We start from the raw sequence: 12597 nt of genomic DNA on the forward strand, positions 1-12597 counted from the left end.
GGTTGCAAAAAAAATGCAACAGCCTTAACACCCTGTACAAGCAGTCACAGAAACATTGCGTTTGATCTGACACCCATGAATCAAAATGTAATGACACCAATCTGTTCATCTTGTATTCAGCCTCCAATAATTTTTGTTTTAATAATCTTCTGAGACAGGCAGCCTTTCAAAATGGTATGTAGACAATCTGTGATCATCATGACAGCGTTTATGGTTTAACCTCCATATCACTACATCATACATGAAAACAGGCTAAAATTCTCAAGCCAGACAGCGATCATGTCCGTTTGCTGTTGTGTATGAATCGGCTGCACAGACGTAATTGTTAGGTCTGGTAATTGCTGACTATATTTGCGTGATGTCAGAGCAAAGCCTGGCTCATCTCAAACAAACCAATCATTAGCCTGAAGTAAAAAATTCCTGAAGTTGATGTCTAACTTATTCCCTAGAAAGAAGCTGCTATTAGTTTATTGTCACATACCAGTAAGCATTCATTTGTTGATTTGCAAGACTTGAGATGTTCAGACTGGTCTAAATTTGTATTTAAGCGTTTAAGAAATAGTAAAGTTTTTTGACATCTAGGTTGCAACTATAACTATTGTTTCAACAGCATTTGAACATGCAGTTAAGATCTGCTTCACACTGAAATACAATTTTAGAAATTGATTAGGTTTAACATGGCTATCTTAAAACTCCTTCCAACCAAATTTATCCAAATCAGTGTTTTCTTGATTAGCTTTTCCTTAAGACACCCACAAACCTAGCAAGAGGGGAAAATGTCACATTCCAGTGATAGTAACATTTCATCTACCTGAATTCATTTCAAGAAAACTTTGCAGAGCATATACTAGGCAGGTTTCCTGAGTAACTGCATACTTATTCATCAGCTACACCACAAGAGGGCCTTTAAGGTGCTACTCACATCCAGGCGATGAGGGGTGTAGAGGCCACTACCCGACAGCTCCTCATAGCCGCCCGTCAGGTGTGTAGCACGGTGCAGGGTATCCACCTATCAGAGACAAAACACAACCACAAATTTCAACAGAAACTTCAGCACAACAAACTAAACAAACCTGTTTTTTTTTAATCTGATCAACCACAGGCTGAGGAGTGATAGCATCCACAAACCTCTGCTGCATGCATCAGAACCAGTCTGTATTACTCATGATTGCTTTCACGCTAGTGTATTACTCCATTTAGTCAGTGCAACTAAACATTATAGTTCAACATCAACTTCTTGACTCTTCTTCTTGACATTAAACTACTTCTTCTTCTAAATGAAAGACTGCAAGTGAAGCCAAAAGGCAAGCACTTTTTTAAGTTAACAGCAGAAATCTGTGGATCCATCAAGAACAACAAAACTATATGTCTATTAAGACAACAATCACAAGGTCAGTTCAGTTTGAGGAAATTTCTCTGTCTACACAGGTGGAGGGGTGAATATACGGAGATATGGGATGGAGGAATGTTTGGAAGGGCAAGGAAAAATGACAAAAACGGCAGGATGCTGTTTGAAGGGTTAGAGGTGCACGACAACCGGTGAGAAACTGACCATTAACCAGAGGGTTTGCTGGTCCAATTGTCAGCCCTGATTTATGGCAATATTCCACACAGCTCTACACTGACAACTACAAGAGTGCTAAGGAAGGCTGTGATGCCCCTAACATGGTCTAGGGGTTCTACACTGAGGCTGATTCTGTGCTTCCTTAAGAATAGGACTATATGTATACATAATTATAGCAGGATATGCATTATTCAAATTTAAAGACCCTTAAATAAACTGACATTACTCCTCTTGAGTGAAGCCATAAGCTACTCGGGCTCACTGTACAGTGCAAAATGGGTCATTTTGTGCTTGTGTTGGGGAAGGAGTTGATGGGGTCAAAGGTAAAGTCAGGATGGGATCTGAGGAGAGGTCGGGGTCAAAAGGAGCTATTCAAGGGGTGGGTATCCAAGGATTCTGGGTGGCTGGGTTAACGCATTGAGGTCAACTCTGCAGCTGTCCTCAGTGCATACCTGCGGCTGTAGAGAGGGGGCGATGTTGAGACCCTCCCCGTTGAGAGAACGCAGGCCGAGGTAGGCGTCGCCTGTGTGAGACAAACTGTATGACCCTGGTGACCCTGCAGGCAATATATATAGCCAATATCCAATCAGCCAGTGCCACAGGGTCAAAAGGTCACCACTGGTCATGGACATTGACTAGTAGCACTAACTTAATAACCAGCTTCAATATGAGGGTCACTGTCCTCAGCCAACTTATTCGGAATAGGCCATTTTACAAGATTAAAGCATAGATTCTCCTCAGCATACATGCACAACAGCTGCACACACCATGGTGTGGCAGTTAGAAAATGAAATCAAAACTGAGGTCTATGCAAATCTGATATTTGCAAACATGCATTTTACAGCTGCAAAAAACTGTTAAAGTAATTTTGGCCTCTTTGGGTGAGCGGTGAATCATAGATTGGGCTTTTGATAAAGGTTAGGAGAACTTAATGTCACAAACACACTTCCAATTCCCTAGAGTGGGTGATGTTGGTTCGTCATCATGGGCTACAATGCACTGGTGGAGCGGGGTGGTCTGGCAGTAGTGGAAGATATGAGGCTTAGGATACGATGTATAAAGATTATACTATAAAACTTTAAAACAACCTGCTGCTTGGAAAATCTGGCAGTGACGGAAAGCTACTTTCCCACACTAACATTTACTACTCGTGTCTTAAAACGCATTTAAATTCCACATCAGGAAATTGTTTTAGGATATGCAAGTGTTTGACAGTTTTGACAACATGTAACATTCAGATAACATAGTTTGGCTATATTGACAGTTTACACTTATTATACCAAGTGTGAGAGGTAAGAGGTCGTTTGTGGTCTAGAATTTTATTTCTTACGGTACAAATTTACCCATACTTAAGCAACATATTCTGTGAACTGATTAATTTGGTGTCTGCCTATACTACCTGCATTCATATTCCATTCTTATCACCGATTTCACCATTAGGGTTTAAAATAGGTAAATCTGGTTTAATCAATCAGTGACTTGTGTCTTACTCCCTCTTACTATCCTCCTGTCAATGCAACTTGCTGCAGCAATGCCATTGTTTTGTCAGTGAATTTCATTTGGTAACAAAAAAGGGAGCAGTTGTGACACCATCCAGTCTCTTGGCCTACGATAACTTTTTTTTTTTTTTTTTTTTTTTTAAAAACCTTCTCTCACAGATAGCATCATGTCCCATCATTAATTTTTGTCACCTTAAAGACCCTACCAGCCCAGCTGGTCATCATTTATTTTGAGCACACCGAAACCATAGAAAGGGGAACTGACTAAATTAATCAAAACATCTGAATAAACACCTACCTGATCAACTCAGCTTCCTTAGCAAATTGGGGTTACTATATATTATTACTATGTGCTGTGTATTGCATTAATTGTTTCAAATAACACTAGGTTACAAATAACAAAAGCAATTAACCAAGCAAATAAATATATAATGGGATGATTTTCAGAAAGAAAATATGAAAGATGGACAGAAAGTACTTGAAGTTTACATTAAGCCAGTCCCTCCACCTGAAATCCCTGAGTATCACAACAGTCTCAAGTTACATTAGAGTTTTGCAGATATGAAATGTTACAAAAGCATCTAGCTCAAAAAACATAGCACAAGATGAATGCAAATCTTGGCTGTCAGACAAGCAAACACCAAAGTTTCCCACACTGCACAAACCAAAACAAATTTAAGAGTTTCACATTTAAAAGAAATTTGTAAATTACTTTTTACTCGTGTATGAAATTTAGAAAAAAATATGTCTGGGAAATAGAATACAGTCAAATGCTTTCTTGTAAAAATAAGGGAGATTAGCTACGCTATCCTAGAAAAAAATAACAAAATAGTTGACAATACTGCGTATTATTGTTATTATTGATTTTATGAATCTTTATTTGGTTCTTTGTTAGATTTAGAATGCTATATTTTATGTCATGATTGAAAATTGTTCACCGAGCACTTTGTTAGGAACACCAGTACAACTGCTTATTGATGCAATTATTCAATCAGCCAATGATGTGGCAGCAGTGAAATGTAGAAAGTAATGCACATACAGGTAAGAGCTTCAGTTCATGTTCACATCAAACATCAGGACGGGGAAAAATATAATCTCAGAGACTTTGACCGTGGCATGATTATTGGTGCCAGACGGGCTGGTTTGAGTATTTCTGAAACTGCTGATCTGGGATTTTCACACACAACAGTCTCTGGAGTTTTTACTCAGAATAGTGTGAAAAACAAAACAAAAAAACCATCCAGTGAGCAGTAGCTCTGAGAATGGCCAAACTGGTTGGAGTTGACAGAAAAGCTACAGTAACTCAGATAACCACCCTTTAACAACTGGTGAGCAGAAAAGCATTTCAAAATGCACAACACGTCCAACCTTGGGGCAGATGGGCTAAAACAGCCGACAGGAGCAAAACCTGACGTGGTCTTCTGCCAAGAACGGAAACCTGAGGCTGCAGTGGGCACAAGCTCACCGAAACTGGACAGTTGAATACTGTAAAAACATAGTCTGGTCTGATGAACCTCGGTTTTTGCTAAGAAATGGTTACGCACTATTAGTATGGTGTTCCTTATAAAGTGCTTAGTGTAGTAAAATTGGACACAGTTGACTTGCTGAAGCTGGATGAGTAAAGACTGTGTCTAGGTTTCTGGTTATATACAGGTATATATAGCTTGCCTCTTTGGCTGAAAATGATGTTTTACCAGTGACTTAATGCAGAATAAATAGGATCATTTCACATGGCTCTGAAAGGACAGATATATGAAAGCACATTTGTATTGCAGTGTGGGTTTTCCTTTGGACAATCAAGTCAACAAATGATACAGCCATTTTGTGATTCAGTCAGGTTAAGTTATGTGTAAAAATGAAAGTGTATGTAGAGGAACTGAAGCCTGTTAATGAGAAGTTGCAGGGCTTGTGGGAGGATGAGATGGCGCACTTGGTACCTGAGTTGGGCGTTGCTGGAGAGTTAGCCTGGCTAGCCTGCGCCGACACATTGGCAGCATCCACCGCTGTTTTAACTGCGTACAGGTTCGCTTCCTCCTGGAACTTACCAATGTTCTTCTTGTAGCGTATTCTCTTGTTGCCAAACCAATTAGAGACCTAAGGGGCAGATGGATGTCAGATATTTAAATGCAGTGGTTCTTCTGATAAAAAAATATATTAAACAAGGAAATCCATTTGTCTTTCCATGTTGCTCTTATTTTCAGTGTTATTTTTTACTTATAGCAATGGTACAAAACAAAAAAGAAATTCAAGCCTTTTGAAAAGTTGCTATAAAGTATGTAATGAAACTGATCTTGAAACGGAGACAGTTGAGCCTGTAAACCAAAATCACCTTAGCTTCCACAAAAACAACTAGTGTCCTTTTACCGTCCTGGATAATAGCAGAGTTAGCAATTCACCTGAGACACGGTGATCCCACATTTTTTGGCCAGTTCCTCCTTGGCTTCCTCACTAGGGTAAGGGTTAGATAGGTGGGAGTAGAAATACTCGTTCAGCACTTCTGTCGCTTGCTTGTTGAAATTGCGCCTCTTACGTCTGACACACAGAGAGTAGAGATAATCACCCAAATGCTTGGAATGTACATGTCTGACACAACAAAGCCAGTTGTACTTCAGTATCATCTCACACACACACACACACACACACACACACACACACACACACACACACACACACACACACACACACACACACACACACACACACACACACACACACAATACCAGCCAGACACACACAGACAGACCTGGCGTCAAGGAAGCGTGAGCGCAGAATCATGACAGCCTCGCAGGTGCTCTGTTTGAGCTGCATCTGAATGGAGCTGAACTTGCGGTGGATGATGGCCACCATGCGCTCAATCTCCTTGGGAGAGATAGGCCGTGTGCGAGACTGCTCTCTCAGCAGGTTCATTACATGGTTGGTGAACTCACTGCAGGCCTGGACCGAGGACAGAGAGACAGAGGAAGAGAAAGGAATTGAATGCTATTGTAAACGAAAGTCCGAGCACAGTTTCTATCTAGTGTAATGATGTGATGATCACGTGTAGGCCTTGGCTTCCTGACTCAGCTGCCTTCCTCTTTTCTAAGAAAAATAGACTAGTAATAGAAAATTTGATTACAAATAGCATATGAACCATAAAATAATCTTCAGTAGCAATTTTCAAACCTATATCAGTGAAACACTAGGAAAGGAATCATAAACAGCCAAGAATGTGCAGAGCTAAATGCCAAAAGCCATGTTCTTTGACAGAACCTAATCTCAATGTCTATTCTTGTTATGTTAAACAAAATGTATCAATGATATAATGAATTTTCACTCATTCATTTCATTAAAATACATCAAAACATCAAAAAAGAAGTAATCAATCTTATAGTATTGCATGATTAGACTGAAATCACATTCTAACAGTAAAGTGTTTACTGTATGTTTTCCTTTTATTTTGCACAAAATGATTGTTGCCAGACCCAGTACAGACAGACAGTACATGTTTGACCATTTAAGTCTGCTCAGCCCTCACCTGCTCATACTTCTCCAGCTCAGAATGATATATCTGGCGGATCTGGGCGAGCTTGGCTCTGTAGTCAGAGTGTTCGATGCTGCTGTCGGTGGGTGAGCCCCCTGCTGCTGCTGCAGCCGCAGCCGCCGCCGCTGATCCTCCACCCTTCTCTGGGCCTGACACACCCTCTGCAAGCAGCATGTTGTCCAACCGCATGATCTGGGGATCTGGGGGGTCCTCCTCCTGTACACCTCGTATACTCAGGACTGGACAGGAGAAGAGAGGAAGCACAGGAGTAAAAGGGGAAAAGTTAGTATTTACCCGCTTAGGAAAAAAAATCCCTGTTTTTATTACGGTCTGCCCAAACAAGAACATCCTCCTAAGGCTGAGAAAACCTGTTGGTTAAAAAGTTTTTGAAAAATAACAGACCACACATTCCCTTTTAAGGAAAAGGCTACCACTACATGCTAATACTGTAGGTTCTGGGGTGCATAGGAAAAAGTTTTACAACTGCTAAAATTCAAATAAGTGCAACCCTGTCAAAACCCAGTTGAGTTTCTCCCCTGAGTCATTGCTATGAGCGCCTGGCTGAATTTTCAATGAGTCTGAGCTTCCTCTCAATCAACAGCAGAGGGCAGTGTGGCCCCTCAGTGGCAACCTGCCAGAGATAAGGGCATGAGGCATGGGACCAGTAATGGGAGTGCATGTGCTGTCACTATGAGCCCCAGTGGCCATAAGTATAGTTATCAGTTGCTGCTCTCCACCACTGTATTATACCAGGACCTCTGTCAGCCTGCAGCCATGCTCTCATCTCTCTCTCTCTTGCTCTCTTTTACACACACACACACACACACACACACACACACACACACACACACACACACACACACACACCACTTTGTTACAGAAAAGTTTTAAGTACAGACAACCATCTTTTCTTCAAAGCCTGAAGCGTTTAACTCTTAACTAAATTCCCTCTTGCCCCTTTTGCTTCTCAATCATTCAACTTCAGAAAGTAAGAGAAGAAACTTGGTATAACAATTGAGTGTCTTGGGCACATTATTTACAAACAGTTAATTTATTTTGTAAAAGGAAACTAATTGCAGAGAAAAGATGCACTATAAAGTGCCTTAGCATAAATTTTACTTTTATTGCATGTATTCAAAAACGTCATTATTAATGTTATTTAACAAATTAAGCAATCGACAGAAAATTAAAGAGCAGCTATTTTGATAACTTAATTATTGTTCCCTGTATTTTTCAAGAAAAAACATTAAATGAATAAATAGATAAATAAATAAATAAACATTCACTGGTTCTTCAAAAGTAAGTATTCCCTAATTTTCTCAACTCGTTGAACCTCTACAAACTGAATATCTTTGGGTTCTTTGGGTCTTGGACTGGTCCAATTAAGCAATTTGAATCACAAGATGTCATCTCGGGGGTCTGAGGAATTGTGATGGGTATTTCTTTTTTCAGTTTTTGAAATTTAGCATTAAGCAAATAAGCATTTCATCAGTAAATAATCAGCACATTTATCGATAATTAAGATAATTGTTAGTCGAAGATCTAAAACACATGTCCACTTGTGTCACTAGGATTATATTGTGAAATTTAAGTTTGTGTAAAATAGTAAAATGGATACATTTTAGTATATATCTGCATTATGAAAGTAAGGAAGTTTTAATACAGTGAAATACTGATTCAGAGTCCCAAATAAACACAGTAGTATGTCCACATTTATGCTGATCTTTATAGCTGGAGACCTAAATCAAGGAGCCAAGGAGACGTAAAAGCCAATTTAGACAGCAGTGAAACCAGACAGGATTCTGAAGGAGACAGACGCCAACAATATGGATGACAAGATTAATCCCAGTGGAAACTGGGTGGCGTTAGGCGCTTGTCCTCCTTAAGGATTACGCTAGTTAGTCAAAGCTCATCATCAAAGGTTAGGGGGTTCATGAATTCACTCATTCAGAGCTTCTCTTGTTAGCACAATTTACACAATCTTATGAGTCTTTATGTTGCTGTCTAAGTTTCCCTGTAGAGAGTCATGTTGAAAAACAAGTTTGCAGCCGTGGAGCAGTCAGAGCTAACAAATCAGTAGGGCTGTATTTGTAGGGATAACAGATGTGAAGGAAATGAGGACAAAAACAGTTTTACTTTAAGTTTCCAACTGCTATGGAGCAGACGACTTTTTGCTTTTTCAAACTTCATTTGATAAATGAGTCTGTTCCACCATTTAAGGCCTCTCGTAGCAAAGTGTCCAACTCCCCCCCCCCCCCCTTTTTTTTTTCTTGTTCCTTCTTGCCTGTTTCTTTCCTTCTACTTAGGTCTCTTCTCTCTCCAAGGCACATTCCTGCTCTGCTGCTCCCCCATCTCAGGGCTCAGGAATGCAGCAGACCCAGCCGTCTGAACTAATGACCCTGATTCGCCCATCTCTTTCCCTCCTCTTTTTCTTTGCTTTCAGTCATTCACATACAATCTCTGCACTTCTTAGCTAGATAACCTATAGGTAATTTAGTGATCAAGGACCAGAAGTATTTGTTCTGCTCTGATGGTATACAGTCATGTGTGCTGTGATCTTCAATGTCCATTCACTGAGAAGTACAACTGACCTACAGTGAACAGGGCAACTATGGCTCTTGAAGCATCTCACCTCTTCCCCCTCCCTTTTGCCCCACTCCTCATTATGGCCCCCAGCTGTAGCCTAATGCCCCTACATTCCCCTAATTACTCCAATTAAGCTGTGATTACCCACAATTGCACTCATGCACAGTCTAGTGGCCTAGTGGTATTATAGCAGCTGTTGAGATGAGTTAAGATACTGCACAGAAAAGGACCATATGACAAAGGGCATGTGTAAAAAGGAGTCTCACAAACCAGCCATGAGAACCCTGAAAAATACAGTTAATTATAAAAAAACAAAACCTACAGGTCTGAGAACAAGCTGGGTGTTTTTCTCCAAAATCTAAGCAGTGTTTTCTTTTGATCAACTGGCTCCTGAAATCGTCGTTGGGTTGGTTCTATTACCAAGATACTAAAACTCAGAGTGCTGTAAGTAATGATACTTAAATTCCTTTTTTAAATAGGAAGACATCTTAAGGCCCACAGCCTGCATGCAAAGCTCTTAGAAATCACACCATTATGCACACGTTACCACCCTAGCTGAGCTGTGTGGCATTGAGAGACGAAGCGAGCAACACATACTATGAAATATTCAGGGTATCCAGCTGGGCTTTCACTGCATACATAATCATTCTCATTTCTGCACAGCCAATGTGGAAACGGTGTGCCGTACAGACACAACATACAGTATATGAAGTGGTGCAGGTAAGGGTGAACAACCTAACCACTAGTGTAGTGCTGTACATTAACTGTAATGCCTTCCACACATAGAAATAGATAAGACTTAAACGCAGTCAGTATATCATTGCTCAGCTCACAGCACAAGCTTTATCCTTGTCTGTCTTTTCCCTCACTAGCATCCCCCTTTTCACTCTGTCTCCCCCCAACACACATCCCCTCCCCCCTCTCCCTTTCAGCACACCCCCACCCACCTCCCCCAGTGCCCCCCCCTCCCTCTGTTCTCCATTTCAGTCGAGTTCTCCATGTGAGCCGCAATCCCTCATGCTGTCAGCCCCCCCCTCTCCCTCTCTCTGTAGACAGACAGGATTAGCATTTTAATTGCATCAGCTCCCTTGGGTATTCTCAGCCTTTCACTGGGAGAGAGAGAGAAGGATAGAGAACGAAAAAAGGGGGAAAAAAAGGTAAGGAGAGGGAGAGGGAGAGAGAGAGAGAGAGAGAGAGGGTAGAAGGAGAACCAAGGAGAATTGAAAAAAGGAGTCACAGGAGAAGATATGTGTGCGAGAGAGAAAGAGACAGAGAGAGAGAGAGAGAGAGAGAGAGAGAGAGAGAGAAAGAGAGAGAGAGGGAGAGAGGCTACAGGAATATACACAATCCAGAGTACAGACGTGCCAGAGAGCGAGCGAGCCAGAAAGAGAGAAAAGATAAGACTGTGAAAACATCAGTTTTTCCTTTCATTACAGACAGAGAATTCAGATAAAGAGAATGGGCCATAGAAGGATGGTTTTCACAATGAAAATATGCTACATGAATATGCAAATTTACCTCACAAAAACTGCAAAAATAAATCTCAACTGCAGCTCTGGAGATATGATAGGTAAACCTGTGTATAAGAACTAAAAATGTTTGCAAAATATAAAATAGCATCTGGGCAATACAAATGCAGCTTGGAAAAATAATAACTGGGGCCAGAATACCTATATTAAACTACTCTTCACTATTTTATCCGAGACATTTTCACCCTTAAAAACAAGTAAAGCTTTGAATAATAAATGACAAACAAACCTCTTCCTGATCCATGTACTACACTGAAAATGGTTGCTGAAAACCCATCAGGTTGATTTTGGCTTCCAGTTTTCATGAACAATGGCTCTAGCCAGACAAATTTTAGACAAAAATATATCTTATGCAGAAGTTTGAGAAAACCCAAATCTGACCATCATTTTATCTAATTTTCTTGTGTCGGATCAGTTTGACTTGCACTGTGAAGGAAACAGAGATGAGTGGCGTGAGAGAACAGAGCAGTTTCGTCGAAGTCCTTGACCTTTAAATTCATGCAGTGAAATACAAACTTCACCTTCTTTATGTCCGGTTAAAGTCTGTAAATGCAAAGGCACATCCTCATATTATGATTAGCGGTCTTAGGCAATGTCAGTGAGAGCCTTGATGCCAATGGCACCTTCTTTGCAAAATCATGTTTTGTAACAACTGATTAATATCAACTTTCACAAACGAGTTCCTCTGAGCATATAGGATTTTGAAGTACCATGTCATTTTGGTCGAATATGGGTTGCTCCAAAAGGTGCTTGGGTGAATAAAATGTTGCCTTGGGCGAGCTGTAGAATATGGCATTAAAACTGAAGAACCAGCATTAAAAATGAATAATATCCCTGATGGGCTTTTTGCCAAATGGATATTGGGAAAGGTGTATTTCTACTGCAAATGCAACATAAAAACAGTGTACCTCATTCTTCTAAAAGGGTGTGTTTTGTGGAGTACAGTCAACTTAATGAGCCCAATCCATATGTCCTTTCTTACTTTAAGCAGCTCACGCTAATCAGCATCTGTTTGGGTAGTTCACCACAGTCCTGTTGCACGCAGCCCCCCAATCTGACTCTCACACACACACAGACCCACACACACACACACAGACCCACACACACAGACCCACAGACCCACAGACCCACACACCACACACACACACACACACACACACACACACACACACAACACACACACACACACACACACACACACACACACACACAGGTAAGAGTAAACACAGTGTGGTCTGATTAAGGTGTGAATTGGAGAACTCACACCTTGGGCAAACACAACACTTCAGTCCAACACATCATCAATCAGCCCTTAATTAACTAAAGAGAGGCTTGGACACTCGAGCGATGACTACGTGTACCCTCCTTGAATGGTCACACACAAACACACTGTCACACACACAAGAACACACACAGGCACTAATGAGGGACAGATCAATTTGTGTTGTCACATAATCTGCACAAATAGAGGCAAATAAAGGATCTACAATTTATTTTCCCTATGCCTATTATTTATATGAACTATTTTGCAAATTATTAAACCAATTTCCTTGATCGCCATTTCAATAATTTTTTACAAGTCAAAAGTAAAGGAAGACAGAAAACAGATTCAATCAGTGAATCAAAGCTATATCTCTTAAAAAATACTGACAACACTAAAATGGAAAACATAAAATAGTTCACTACAATAAAAGTATCAGAATTAAAATAAAACCACAGGATGGCTACCTTCACACAGAGTAAATGGGTGCACATGCTACAAAACACATTTTAAAAGTTGACCCAACAGCCACACTCAGGGAATATTTTCCAGGTTCATATACTTCACAAATGAGAAAAAAAACAGTGACAGGGCCCATAAAGTATGAAAATAGGAATCATGTGTGAACCAAGTCACTC

The 12597-nt window shown here is 40.5% G+C and overlaps 1 protein-coding gene across 4 annotated transcripts in view; it reads right to left on the reverse strand.

The window, feature by feature from the left end:
• Positions 1–12597, reverse strand: part of pbx4 (pre-B-cell leukemia transcription factor 4) — a 28930-nt gene that overhangs the window by 3771 nt on the left and 12562 nt on the right. For 2 of the 4 annotated variants that reach the window (XM_056401009.1, XM_056401010.1), the window contains 5 exons: positions 6578–6822; positions 5807–5997; positions 5460–5595; positions 5001–5157; positions 923–1009 (listed from right to left, as the gene is read on the reverse strand). In XM_056401009.1, the coding sequence (XP_056256984.1) occupies positions 966–1009; positions 5001–5157; positions 5460–5595; positions 5807–5997; positions 6578–6822 (773 nt within the window). In that variant the 3' untranslated portion in view covers positions 923–965. Of the gene's footprint in view, positions 1–922; positions 1010–2016; positions 2121–2652; positions 2656–5000; positions 5158–5459; positions 5596–5806; positions 5998–6577; positions 6823–12597 lie in introns of all 4 variants that reach the window. The other 2 variants (XM_056401012.1, XM_056401011.1) reach the window with 2 other exon arrangements.

This window comes from Seriola aureovittata, chromosome 17 (assembly GCF_021018895.1).
Source record: "Seriola aureovittata isolate HTS-2021-v1 ecotype China chromosome 17, ASM2101889v1, whole genome shotgun sequence".
Taxonomy (NCBI): domain Eukaryota; kingdom Metazoa; phylum Chordata; class Actinopteri; order Carangiformes; family Carangidae; genus Seriola; species Seriola aureovittata.